Source organism: Cimex lectularius, unplaced genomic scaffold (assembly GCF_000648675.2).
Source record: "Cimex lectularius strain Harlan isolate CLEC.00 unplaced genomic scaffold, Clec_2.1 scaffold158, whole genome shotgun sequence".
NCBI lineage: Eukaryota > Metazoa > Arthropoda > Insecta > Hemiptera > Cimicidae > Cimex > Cimex lectularius.
Genome location: NW_019392744.1, coordinates 301,611 through 316,567, shown reverse-complemented (window position 1 = coordinate 316,567; position 14,957 = coordinate 301,611). Strand labels below are relative to the sequence as shown.

The following is a 14,957-nucleotide window of genomic DNA, read 5'->3' as shown; positions in this document are numbered from 1 at the left end:
TTATGGCTGCTTTCATGCCTTTTACTACATATTGGTGTGGGGACAAGCTCCATTAGGAAAAAAAAAAAAAAAAAAAAAGGTATTTGCTGCCCAAAGAAAGGCAATCAGGGTTATTACAAAACAAAAATATAGAGACGACTACAAGCGAGCTTTCATTAATTTAAAAATTTTGACTCTCCTCTGTATTTATATTCTAAAGCGTATCACATGCGTTATAAATAACCTTCATAAATTTAGAAGTGCAACTTCCTTACATAATCATGAAAGTAGATCTCATAAAAAACTTGTCACCACTTGTAACAGATTAAAAGTCACACAAAATTTTACAAAATATTGGATGGTGCAATATTATAATGTTCCTGACAGATTAAAACACTTAGATACCACAAGCTAAGGGAAGTAATTTATCAACATCTAGTCATACGTCTTTTATAGTGCTGATGAATTTTTAATAAGTTTTAAATAATGTGTGGTGTTTAGTAACCGTTAGTTAATGATCATTTGGAGATTGTGAGATGCCATCTGGTGTGACGTAGGTTTTAGAAAAACATTTTCTTCATCTTCAGGGTTCAAAGTGTAGATGTGTCATTATTGTGTGTCGTGTTGAGAGTGCCAAGCTGAGTTGTGTTGAAGATGATCTCAATAAAGATTGAAACGTTGGCACGATAAAGCAAATGTTTTTCGAAATCCTACGTCACACCAGACCGCATCTCACGACCACCAATAAGTCCTAAATAATATTGTCTTATCCTATGTTTATTATATATTTGGTCATTGTTGTTGCTACAATTTCTTTCACTGTGTTTTCTTTGCATCCCAGGTTATATCTCCACTGAAGAATAAACATTTTTAAATCAATAAAAACTTACCTTCAGTCATTTCTATATTTTAATTTTGTAATAACTCTGATTGCCTTTCTTTGGGTAGCAAAATCCTTTTTTTTCTGATGGAGCTTGTCCCCACACCAATATGGAGTAAAAGGCATGAAAGTAGCCATAATATGATTTTATTAGTGTTTCCCTTGATTGTACACTAGGCAGAGTAATAAAAATATATTTGAATTTGATTTTTTTTAGATCTGTACAGTGGGCAGAACAGTTTAGTTTGGGGTTTATTTTAATGCCTAATAGGCTGACTAAATCAGGATTAATTGGGGTAGATAAAGAACAGGGTCTCCTGTTCCAATTCTTGGAGTTAACAACTTTGTCTCATTGTATAACCTAATATGCATTGAGTGGATGTATTTATTAGCATGAATGTGTAGCACGAGGGTTGATGGCAAAATATTGAGTACCCCATCAACCCTCAATTAGGTTATACCTTTTCATGATTCTGTGAGAAATTTTAGTGCAAAATTGTCCTACAACCTCTCCTGGCAACCATATATTAATGGCATCAGACGAAAGGTCTACTATTCTCTGTTTTTCCTAAGACACTTGGCCAGTTATTTGAGTACTTTGGTTCATTCAAATCATGTTCTAATCTACTTCTCCCTACTGTTCATCAATGTTTTTTTCTCATTAATTTCTGTTAAAAAAAAGCCAATTATTTGCAATATTACTCGATTTGCACTTCATCTTCCTCCATGCTCCCTTATTTCGGAACATGCTAATTTTATTCTTGGCTGTGAAATTTACTCCTTCATCTTATGGTTTAAAATTTTTTTCAAAATTCTGCACCCCTTGAAATTTAAACTGGAACTGGAAAACTAGTATATTTGACTGATTATTTACATATATACAGATTGCAACCTGATTCTTTTTTCATTTGTGTTAGAAGTGCGAAAGACACTGGGCTTTATAACCTTTAACAACCTTAACAATGTAATCATTTTGTCTTGTTTAGCCTGTTTCTGCATTTGCAGGGAAAAACTGATTATAAAAAAAAATTGGAAATTACGACATCCTGATTCCTTGGAAGCACAAACGATTGAAAACAATCCTGCACTAAATAATTTGTATATACACGTATCCACACGCATTACACTTATTTATCTTGTAGTATAGATACATGTACATTTGAACATACACATGTCCACACGTTACATTTACTTCCCTATTTAATTATTTATTCTTAGAGTATGGATACACGTGGGTTCATGTGCATATGTATGCAATCACCTATTTATTTGTGAATATATGTGCATATTTATTTATTAGATAATTAATTATTTATCCCATTTATTTATTCATTCTATTTATTTTACTTTTTACATTATACATATAATGTTTATATGTAATTTATATCTACGTACATGTAAGTTATTTAAACTTTGTTATCTGTAAAAATGGTGATTCACACTCAAAGTACTCTTAAATTGTTCACATAATTTAAAATCATTACCACGAGTCAAAAGTGACAGCGGTTTTTTTTATAATCAGTTCCCCCCCCCCAAAAAAAAGAGTCAGGTTGCAATCTGTATATATGTAAATATTTAGTCAAATATACTTGAAATTGAAAAGTATCACTGAATATTTGCGCATTCAGTTCACATCTTTGTCTTGAACTTCAACGCCATTATATTCATACCATTACACAGAATATAATAATATATTTTCTGCTCACTGAAGAGTAGCAAGGAAGGGAAATACACACACAAAAAATACATGAAAATATGTTTAAGAAATTTATTTAACCATCTCTTCCAAACATATAATTTTTAATAACAAAATTCAACCAAAATTGACTCTTCATTACGATCACAACTACAGTACACAACATTCATACCATTATATACATAGTCAAATCAAATGAACCATGACTCACATTTGTAAACTTTTAATTGAATATAAATGAAAACAATAATTACACATTGATCACAATCCACGGGCTGTTTTAAAATATCATTCTGTTATCTGTGTAATACCGTACGTAGGTCCTATCAATTCCCCATATTTTAATTTTTTCAATCTAGTTGGTGTTGTATATACATTTCTTTCTGATGCATATACAAACCTAAAAACATGGTTAAGGAAACTGTTTTGAGATGTCATAAAATGTTTGCAGAACAAATAAACGTAAGTGTTTATGCCACATGTTGTTTATATCCTTTAGTTCATTATTTTTTTATTTTTTTTTTAATTTCTGCGTAAAAAGTTGGTTTTATTAATTTTTTTAAATTTATTATTTTTTTATTTTTTTAGGGGGTCCACAATTGCAAAGATCGACATTCGGGGCTCCTGGTGTTTTTTCACTGAAAAAGCCCATTACAATTTTTTTTTTAAATTTAGTTCGACTATTTCTGGTTAATAACAAACAAATAAACAAATAATATGGGCAACTAAGAAAGATAACAATTATGCAGAAATCTTGTATCACAAAATATTTTAAAGAATTAATCCACTGTTATATTATATTAATAGCATTAAAGTATATAAAAATGTTTGTAAATGAATGGTGCTATCTTTAGAAAAACTAAACTTCACACAAAAGAATTGTGAAAAGTGAAAAATGTAATGTATGAGGAAGAAGTGTGAGAGAAGAAAAATAAAAAAGAGAAACGAAAAGAAGAGGATAAAAGAGATAGATAGATAGATAGATAGATAGATAGATAGATAGATATATATATATATATATATATATAGAGAGAGAGAGAGAGAGAGAGAATGAGTGAGGGATTTTAAAAATTGGAAGCATAAGTAATGAAACAACTAGAAATTCCTCATTTCATTATGCCTAGTAAAATCAATTTGTTTTTGTTTGCATTTTAACATGTTTATGCAAAATTTCACTATTTTTCGTGGTCCGCTTGACCAATTAATATCATACAATTAATTAAGGTTTTAAGTTGTGATAAAAAAGTCAGTGTCACGAGCGGGATTCGAACCCATCGAAGTCACGATAGCTCAACTGGTAGAGTAGCGACGTATCTAGTCGAAGATCGTGGGTTCGAATCCCGCTCGTGACACTGACTTTTTTATCACAACTTAAAACCTTAATTAATTTTATGCAAAATATACAAAAGCTTATAGGAGGACTGTGGCGACCGACTTTATTTGCCATGATAGCAGTTTTGGGTTCGAGAGACCACAGAGCCCATGGTTTTTTAATGGATTATAGTATGAAAAATGTATTGTAAAGTAATTTGACCCCTCGACAACGTGATGCAACAGGTAGTAGGATGTCAAGCCCTTCTGCATGTCAGTAATAACTTTACTTGTATGTCTAAAGCTAAACAAAATTTATACAAATATATTGAAAGGATACGGTAAACGAAGCACCCAATAAGTACTTTGTGACAGAGCGATCGGTTTTGGATCACCAGTGATAAAAATTGGGCAAGGTGGTGGAGCTGGTCGAACCTTTGGATCAATTGTTACAAAAACTGGCGCTTTGGGAGTCACCACGTGTATCCTCATTAATTGAGCTAATGATTTGCTAAAAAATAATAATAATAATAATAATCAATTCAGCACAAGCTAAATGTTAAGAAATTAGTTATTGAGTCTTTTTTATTTAAATTTCTGATTTTGTCTATTGCTGTGATAATCCAACAATAAAAACACTGTGTTGAAATAATAATAATTTTAAATAAAACAATGTGTATTTGTTAGAGAATTGCACAATTATTATGGTAAAACAATAAATTTGCTGGCATATTTTGAACATATTAACTTACCTACAAGGACATGGCAAATAAAGTGGCATATTTCCCTTGGTAAGTTTATTTGCATTTTCTTTTACAATTCCGTTAGCAGAAACCTTCAAAATTTTACCAGGGGCAGAACTCATGAACCTGTGCCCCCTAAGACATTCATACTCCACTCCGATGAATATCTTAACATTAATAAAATCTGTAATAAAATGCATAATACGAATAAAATCATAAATACACGTACAAATAATGTAAATATTCTTGTGAAATTTTTCCGTACGGTCTGCAAGGCGATGAACCTTTAATTTGGTAGTTACAGATTGTTCTGGTCTACCTATCTTTCCTCCGTTAGTCTGTCAGCATTTCAGCATTTCTCAATCTTCAGTGTTGGATCTTGGTGACAGACACACTGAAGATAATGAAATATTGAAAGACTTCTGACCAACTGAGCAAGGGTACACATACCAAAAGTTCAGAACAACCAAGTTAAAAGTAAATGTGTGGTAATAGTGACCATTAGTCAATGATTATTCGGAGATCGTGAGATGCGGTCTGGTGTGACGTAGGTTTTAGAAAAACATTTTCTTTATTGTGCCAACGTTTCAATCTTTATTGTAATCATCATCAGGGCCTGGGATTTATATTGTTTGAATTTTACTAATACATGTACACGTAGGATGTAGAAAAAAAATGAATTTATACAATGCTAGAAAATTTTAGATTCAATCAAGTGAGTGAGTTCAATAGTTCAATACTTCAATTGAATCTAAAATTTTCTAGCATTGTAAAATTCATTTTTTTTATTTAAAATTTTCTAGCATTATACAAATTTATTCTTTTTTTTAATCTAAAATTTTCTAATATTGTATAAATTCATTTTTTTTCTAAAATTTTCTAGCATTGTATAAATTCATTTTTTTTCTAAAATTTTCTAGCATTGTATAAATTCATTTTTTTTCTAAAATTTTCTAGCATTGTATAAATTCATAATTTTTTCCACATCCTACATGTATTTGTAAAATTCAAACTATGTTTATAAATCCCAGGCCCTGAAGATGATCTCAATAATGATCGAAACGTTGGCACGATAAAAAAAAATGTTTTTCTAAAACCTATGTCGCACCAGACCGCATCTCACGATCTCCGAATAATAATTAAAAGTAAATATTCTTTTAAAGTCACAAGTTTAATTAACTCTTAATTAATACGTTTAATTAACTGAACCTAAAGTATTGCAAACAAAAATAAAACATGATTCTATCTACAATGCAATAAAGAAAATTGAAAAATACAGAAAGTAAACAAATTAGTGACTATTGCACAAATTTTTTTGATGTGTTATTTTACTGGCCTTCTGATGTCGCATATACATATATATATAAGAGTATCAGGGAGGAAGCCAGCAAAGAAAACTCAAAAATTGTAGTCGGGCTATTGGCCTATTTAATGACTTCATCAGGACTAACAATCATAACTTAAATTAGAACAAATAGCATCAAAAGAATTTTTTAGCGCGAGTATGGACCTCACAGATGAAAAAATCTCTGAACTCAAAAAAGTTTCTTTTTAAATCTCTGAGGTCCATATAGATGATTAAATTTTTTTTAATGGTTAATTATTCAGAAATCGTTTTTAATGGTATTTGTTTTAATTTAATTTATAGATTGTTTTCTGAGTAAGGAAATAAATAGACCAAAAGCTTGACTACAATTTTTGAGTTTTCCGTGCTGGCTTCCTCACCAATATTTGTACAACAAAGTTCCCAAATAATATTAATTATTACAACTGATAACTTCTGATACTAAAATCAGATTTTTTGATAACTGGTAGAAAAAATACACAATGGTATGTAATACAAATATAAAATAAAGTACTTTTCAAATAATAATTAACGAACCTTTTGGGTAACGCTGAAATTTTTTATAACCTCCTCTACAGAATGTTGCACTGGGTATCTTTTTTAGATCTGGTGATATATTAGATATTACATCATGTTCCCTGAAATAAGATAAATTCGGTGTAGAACAAATAGTTTTATGAAGAAAAAGCTAGTTTCTCTTATTATTAAATAAATTCCAAAACTGCCTAGATATGTACTAAAAATGATAGTAATTGAAAATAAGTGAACATTTTCTATAAGATTTCAAGGAGAAATGACGAGACTGCTGAACAATAAAATCATTTATGTAATCAATATAAAAGCACAATTATTTAAGAAAGTATTTATTATAAAATTATACAGCAGAATCAATTGAACTAAGTTTTTAACACTCGCACCACCGTTGCGGGTCTTTCAAGGCACAAGGTTTTTTTTTGGTCTTGTGTTGTCTATCTACATGGTCTTTCCTGAATATATAGAAATTTTCTTTGAAGATTTTGAATAAAAATTCATATTATTCATTTTGTAGACAAAAAGATGCCTGGATCTATTTAGGTTTGGATCATGGTCGTAATAATTTTTTTCCACTACAAATTTTTTGTTTGTTTTCAAGTACAATTATTATTAGCACTTTACTCACTCAGGTAGGAAAAATGCTTAGCTCTACTACTTGCACCCTGGATTACCTTTTGTCTATTGTCCTGATTTTTCTGTTTACCCCAACGCTTTCATTTTTCAGCTTATATTCAGTTTCTGTGTGAAAGTTAGCAAAACTCGCACTTTCTAGCGGACCAGCAAGCTAGGACTAGTGCAATCTGGACTGTCGTCTCCTTCTGGGCATTGGTGATTTCAAATTTATGAATTCTTGTGGACCATGGCTATCTAACCATCAACCTGACTGAATCCAAACTCCTCATCCTTATGAATGTTTGCAATCCCAAGCTTTACAGCTGCAAGCTCTGATGAGAGGTCTTTGAAAACCTCGACAATTTCAGCAGACAAATACTTTTTTTCACCTTGGCGACTGAATTTTGTGTGGGAATGTCTGCAAATTCCAGCTGCTGCGTCTGGCGTGTGAATGAATCAATGATGTTCACCTGCCAGAGTCTGACTTCACCTTGTGGGGTGACGAATGCATACAGCAAGCTGTTTTTCAATCCCGTTCAATGCTGTGTTTTTACTTGTGCAGATGATATTTTGAAAGAGTTTCGAAGGCAGGAAGAAGAACAAAATATTTTTCTTGATGGTCAATGTGATAGATGGATGTGATAAATGCAAGCAATTAAGCAATATTAAGTATGTGGCAAATATTCAGTGGCAACCAAAACACGTTCTATGAGCCAAGAATATATCACGTTAACCACTTGGCTACCACAGTCCCCTTAAAGATTCATAACGTTATAGTTAGGAAATAAAATAATGTTAATAAAATGTTATCTTATTTTATCTTTATTTTTTATAATATATATTTTATATTTTAAAATTATATAATATAAATAAAATGTCAGCATGTACATGAAAATTTTTGTCACCTATGTACACACTAAATAAACATTATAAAACAAAAATCCTTATTATTGTAGCTTTTCATATAAAAAATATTGAGTCTAAAAAAAATACCCGCTAGGGCAGTGTGAGTGTTATTTAATAAGAGCCTACAGTCATGATTTATAATTAGCTCAAAAATTCAAATTATTAAGCTGTATTAAGCTCACTCCCTATGTAAATCATCTCTATTTCAAAAGTATTCTATTATATAGTACTTGGTAGTTTGATCAATCAAAAAATAAAATAAATTCGCTCACTTTATAGTGACGTCCCATGGAAGAAGAAACGATGAACCAAGAATAAATCCTGGTTGGTCATGAAGGCCAAGATTGTGGGAGTATAGACTCGACGGCCCACGGCATAAAAGTGACCACGAAGGAAACTGTGGTAGAAGTCCATGAGGGGATTCAAAATGTAACATACCGGGTAAATATTCAGTAGTAGAAGCTTGTCTAACAAGGTGTTTATCTGAAATGCCAAACTCAATTAGAGCAATAAAAAAACCAAAACCCAATTTGAAAGTAGAATGCTGTTAACTTCCAATTTCTTTATGGTGTATTATATTTACATACCTTGGCTTTGAGGACTGAAATAGTCCAACACTAAATTCCCTGACTGATCAGAGAGTGGAGGTGTGGTTGGTGTGCCTTCATGTAATGTCAATATCAAATGATCAGGTGTCCACAGTTTACCTGCACAAAACGCCGCAACGTTTTCTATTGTGATATAGAAAAATATTAACGTTATACAGGCATTAATCGGATTGAATCATTAGCATTTCCTCCCCTTTTTAAAAATGATTACAGTTGTTACTTACTTATATTTTCAACACTGAAGCTTGCTTGTACTGATTCGTGATATAAGTTTGCCAATGTATTGATGCTGCTGCTTGAATTTTCCTGGTTATAGCCATAAGCATTCACATCGGCAGCTCTGTAAAAACACATTTTCAATTTCAATAAATCGAAGGAAATGAAATGTAATTAATTAAAGGGAAAATTACTTGTAGTCGTGAATGCTTGGCTGAAAAACAGGAAAATTTATGTGATCTAAGTGAATGCAACCACATTCTTTACCAATATCACGATAAAAGGAATAATTAGCAGCTTTCAATGTAAAAGGATCTGGACGGTTACCCTGTTTAACGCCACAGTTACAACTTGAAATGTATTGTATTCCACTCCAATGTTCACTTTCCCTTAAAATAAGTTTATTAATATTTATCTTCCTAAAACGCGTCAAGATCTTGAGAGGGTTCTTTTCGAAGGACATGCCTGAATTAATAGACAAAATTTGAAGTTCTCTATGAAGTATTCTGAAACGTGAATAAGTTATCAAAGCAAGAGAAAGGAAACAATAAATGGTTGCAGTTTTCAAACTTTCTACTTGAGTCATTCAATAATTTATAATAAATTACATCAACTTCACAATCAAACAAACACTAACTAATATAATGTATACAGGTTGAGATTAACTTATGTTCCCCCTACATTTTTTTATTGGGGCATTTTTCTGAAAAACCATGTTACATAAATTTTTATGTTTGTCTAATTTCTCGGAAAAGTTTGGATTGAAAGTGGGTTTAATGCCCCTATAAAAAGAGCAAATTTATTTTCTTTTTTGATTGATTAATATACTACCCAGTACTATCAGACCCCTGCATTGACACGTGCTCATGACTGTGAGGTAAAAGTCTTCCTGCATTCGAACCTGACATACTTATAAATGAGCTTTTTTTTTTTTTTCAAAAACACCAGCACCACAATGGTTAATATAACCTGTTAGTTGAAATACCCCCATAAAAAAAGCTCTGGGACAAAAAGATATCCCACCCTAGTATTTTGCATACTATACATTAAAATTGTGTATTGTCATTAAGGTTTTTTAAACATAAATGACATTTTCAGGTAAATTTTTAATGAATCTTGCTACTTAATTGACAGTAAAATTTTAATCCCTGGAAATAATCATAAATATTGACTTTGTGGTGGGACAAAATGATTGGACAGACCACCCTATTATTTTGCCTAAACATTAAAATTGTGTGTTTTAATTAAGTTTTTTCAACATAAATGACATTTTCAGGTAAAAAGTTTTGAAATGGCCAGCTCGGTCTCCATTTTTTAATATAAGTGAAAATGTCTGGGGACATCTTGTCAGGGCTGCTACCAGTTCCGGAATACAGAAGAGATGAAACCCATGAACCAAGAAGAATGGGAAGAAAGAAATTTTCTCAAGATATTCTTCGCCTCCACAACCTTCCAAATCGAACCTAACTAAACTAGAGAAAGGTGGAGCCCATACTCAGTATTAGAGTTATTTTGTCATTTATTTTATGTGGTTTTTAAATTTTATTCAAGTTTTAATAAAAACATTTTTAAGATCGTTTGGTCCCACCTCAAGATAAAATAAAAACCACAATCACCCGACCGCATCTCACGATATCTGAATAACTATCGATTAACGGTCACTAATCTCTACACATAAAATAAAAATGTAAAAACAAAGTTATTTTTTATTAAACTTAAAAATACCCGAGATACTCATCATTGCATATTTTCTGAAATGTTTTTTTTGATGCTGAGTTCAATAGTGCTGTTTTTAATTTGTAACTACCATTCTCAAGTTATTGACAAAAAACTTTTTCTGAACCCTTTTCTTTTTCGGATAAACGTAATCTTCTCCAACTTTTTCAACAAATCACCTGTTTCTTTATTTATTGAATAGTTTTTTAACGAAGAAAAGTTCCCATCCGTATCAAGTTATCCTGGAGAGTTAGATCAAATATTTTTGGCTCCTGAGAAACTAGACAAAAACAAAAAATAAAAATTCTTCATTCAGCCTTGTCTTCCATTTTTTGCACCAGTCTTCAATAAGCTCATAAGCTGGATATTAGAGGTAGCTTGGATAAGTTTGGAATTAGTGGGTTGTCTGCGTAGACGGGGATGATGGAATTGGGATACAAATTTATACATATTACATATTTTTTGGGTAAAGAAGAAGAAATAAATTTTAATCCGGGGCTTTGCTTCCCCCTCCCCCCATTGAATAACAAAACTTACAATATTTGGCAGTTGAAACATATTAAATTAAATAAAAGGGGGAAATTAAGCTTACCAAAACAACAGAAAATGAATTGTCCTCATGTGAAATTAGAGGGACAGGGGGTAATGAAAAATTAAAAAGTCCCTATCCTTGCCCCGTTATCCTGGAGAGTTAGATAAAACTTTTTGGTTCATAAGAAAATAGACAAAAATATATTTAAAAAAAAGCCAGGTGCAAAAAATGGCTACTGCGGTCCCACATTTGAGTTTATATGCTAACTAGATATCAAAAATTAAATTTTAAAATAAAAAGTATTGATTTACTTATTATCATTTACTTATTATTTACTTTATTATTTAGTATATTGAAATATTTTAATTAAAATTGTAAAAAGAGAACTTTACATCAAATTTTTCAAAAATGCATACTGGAAGAATGTGTAAATTATGATAATAAATTAATAAGTCAATTTAATTCTCTTAGCAGTAAAATTTTTTAAAAATATTACTTATCAAATTCCTTATTAAGGCATTGATGAGCTGGCCAAGTACAAGTGTTTTTTGACAAACTTTGCATTTCACATGTTTGTCTTCCTGATTTCCAAAGGTTATCACACTGGATCTTAAGTTCGGTGATGTATTTGTCTTGTTCTGGCCCTCTTGCATGATGTGTAAATACAATAATTGCTTTCTTCACCTAAAAAAGATTTAAAACATGAGAGTCGGGAGATTAATTGAATCTATACTATTTTTTCAATAAGAATAGAAATGTAACCCTAAACTTTTGTAGTTATAACTTTTACAAGCAATGTTGTAATCGTAAATGTTGTACTGTAAAAAAAATAATAAATAGAAACTTATGAAATAAAGAGAAGTGAATTCTCATGCTGATTATTGAAGTAGTAATTGTTGCTAGTTAAACAATGCATTTGCAAAGAGCTACATATATGATAAAATATTAGCACACGTATTATGAAAGTATAGTTTAACTTCCACTTCTTAAAAATGTGATAAAATCCTAAAAAAAATACCTGTTTTTCATGAATTGCACGATTGTAGTGAGGAGGTAAATTCTCTTGATAACGTGACACTGCTAATGGAATGATTTTTTTGCATCGCGCTGAGCTGAACTGCAGCTCCGTGCCCAATAGGGATTTCATTTCATTTGTGGCTTCAGTCTGTTTCACCCCAAGCATGGAGTAACGAGACAAACCACTTGCAATTTCTAACCAATATTTCAAACTTGGTCTCTAAAATGGTTTTTCTTTTAATTTAAGTATATGGAAAAAAGCAGTAAATTAAAAAATAAAGACTTACCATAAAAAATGGCTTGACATTGATATATTTCCCCATATTGTCATAAAAACCATCATTGTGAGCTTTACGTATATGTTTTTGCAAGAATGTTTTAAATCTATGGCCTAGAGTAGGAAAAAATATATGGAAAAAATAATAGAAATTTGGAAATTAACAATTATACAATAAATTAAACAATTGACAGTTAAAATTAAAAAAAAAAAATTTTCTGAATCTATCTGCAAAAAATGTTTATAAGAATGTGTACAGTGCAGAACTAAATGCTATATCCTTCATACTAAAAATCATTGGGCACTGAATTTTGCCAAATTATGTCAGGCATTGGTCCCTGATCCACAGTGGCCAGTTGAGAAGCATAAAGGCCATACTTACGAGGTCATGCATAGGTCATACTAGACTTGCACATTGGCACTTGCTGGCAGAAAAGTGACCGCATAAGTGCCCATTATGTACCAAAACATTAAGTGTTGAGATATTTTACAAACAGAAAACTAGTAGCTTGCAGGATGAATTATCGAGTTCCTGCTGACCTGTGCATTAAGGCAGCTGGCACAGATCTCTCTTTCAGTACATCAGGGAGAGTTTTTAAAATTAAATAGTATGTGTTTATGCGTTGTGCATTGTTTGCTGGAGAGTGAAAGTATTTATTAGCATGAATGGTGTTTTTTTACCCCACCCAAGGAATATCCGATAGTCTGGGGTAAGAGTGTGTTGTCTGGAGATTGAAAGTAATTAATTATCATGAATGATGGAATTATCTTCCACCCCAAGGAATATCTAGTACTTTGGGAAAGTAAATGTGACCAGACTTGTTAAGAATGGTGAAAAGATATCAGTGTCATCGGAATATTCACTGCCATGACTCCAGATGGATGCTTCTGGTTATCTTGCTGCGGAGCCGTAGTGTGTTTGCATGGGCGTTCACAGTCTTCACTGGGGAATTTCAGGGGTTCCTCTAGTGTTTCAGCCAGAGGGCAGGGCTCCCGTCACTAGCGGTGTTTCCGGGTGGAGGTGGAAAGCATGAAAAAATCTGTATGTGTTAGTGTTTTCTTGTTCTTTTAATAGTAATTTGACAACCTAAGGTACTTCCAAGGGGTTAGCAAGTCAAGAAAACAGGAGACAAAATATAAGAGAGTCAATGACAAAGATATGTGAAAAAAAAAGTTGTTTAAAGAAAAGAGGGCCGGCGATGACCACTTGATGTTTGCCGTTGCATAAATAATACATACCGCTATAAGAATTTAATTTAAATTTTGCTAAACTGGTCTACCAATTCTCACTGATATTTGTTATTTACTTAAAAAATAGGAATTTTTTATCCTTGTTAGAAAAATATGTGTCATAACACTAAATAATTGATGTCAAGTAGAAACATACTCTACAAAAACTATAAAATATATAATCAGCAAGTGAGAATGAAAACATTAAGATAAACCATTTCAATTAATTATTCTTTTCATCTCAACCAAGACCTTAGATAAAAAGAATAATTAATTGAAATAATTATTATGGTCAATTATGACAGCTAAACATTTATAGATCAAGATAAACTTTTTAAATGAAAATATAACAAAAATATAATCATTAAAAAATGATATCGTTCTTGAAATTATGCATTTAAATAGACAATAATTGTTTAAAGGCTAGATTAATGAATAGAAAAAGTTCAGATTTGACTTTTGTAAGATTTGAATAATTTTAGTTTTGAATTGGTACCTTGACATCTTAAGAATATATATGTGAGGGTGAAGTTGATTTATTAATTGGAGGGTTCCGGGAATAGAATAATATAGCATAATTTCTTTTAAAGAATTGAACATTGAATTGATAATTATTTCTATTATTAACACTGGGAACTCAGAAAGACTTTTTTAATTAGCATTTTGTCATAGGATTCCGGTGTTTTTTCATTGAAAAAATCCTTTTGGAAGTAATTTGCATTCATAATTCACATTACCTCTGAGATTTAAATACAGAACTGGGTAGTATTTTGTCACTTATGCTGTTGTATTGTAACATATAAAGGGGTGAAAGGGGCATCATAGCCAGCTGTTATAAACATCAAAACAATACAGACCTAATTTCACAATAACTCTCCAGAACCAATATTACACAAATCTTTCACATTTTACTTATTTACAAAGGGATATGATTGACCAGCCACAAAAGGTGGCAAAATGTCAAAATGCGTCCGCCAGACAAAATCAAGAACAACAGGCTGATAGGTGCTTATTATCATGTCTATGTGCATAGATGGATGATCATAGACGATCAAGTATTAGGTTCATCACCTCAATCAAAATATCAACAGTACGTTAGGCAAATTTGAAATTCAATCAATTTAATTATTAATTAAATTATAAATAATTTATAAAATCATAAAAACCTTCTAAAATGTACAAGCATACAATGTACAAGCTTGAAGTCATAAATGGAAAATTTGCACATTTTATTTGCATATAAATTTACCTGATTTGTAGTTTTTTCCATGATGCAGTGTCTCTTCAAAGCTAGCAAATGATACTAAATAAAATAAAATGATAAAAATTAGAATAGATTAAAAAAACTAGAAACC

The 14,957-nt window shown here is 31.2% G+C and overlaps 1 protein-coding gene across 8 annotated transcripts in view; it reads right to left on the bottom strand.

Annotated features, from left to right (window-relative positions):
* Nucleotides 1-2,613: 2,613 nt before the first annotated feature.
* Nucleotides 2,614-14,957, bottom strand: part of LOC106665369 (protein SMG8) — a 32,958-nt gene continuing 20,614 nt past the window's right edge. For 4 of the 8 annotated variants that reach the window (XM_014391745.2, XM_014391749.2, XM_014391747.2 and 1 more), the window contains 12 exons: nt 14,852-14,905; nt 12,383-12,486; nt 12,097-12,315; nt 11,575-11,762; nt 9,025-9,336; nt 8,839-8,954; nt 8,594-8,737; nt 8,279-8,489; nt 6,492-6,592; nt 4,619-4,793; nt 4,207-4,377; nt 2,614-2,955 (listed from right to left, as the gene is read on the bottom strand). In XM_014391745.2, the coding sequence (XP_014247231.1) occupies nt 2,844-2,955; nt 4,207-4,377; nt 4,619-4,793; nt 6,492-6,592; nt 8,279-8,489; nt 8,594-8,737; nt 8,839-8,954; nt 9,025-9,336; nt 11,575-11,762; nt 12,097-12,315; nt 12,383-12,486; nt 14,852-14,905 (1,907 nt within the window). In that variant the 3' untranslated portion in view covers nt 2,614-2,843. The remainder of the gene's footprint in view (nt 2,956-4,206; nt 4,378-4,618; nt 4,794-6,491; nt 6,593-8,278; nt 8,490-8,593; nt 8,738-8,838; nt 8,955-9,024; nt 9,337-11,574; nt 11,763-12,096; nt 12,316-12,382; nt 12,487-14,851; nt 14,906-14,957) is intronic. The other 4 variants (XM_014391748.2, XM_014391751.2, XM_014391746.2 and 1 more) reach the window with 3 other exon arrangements.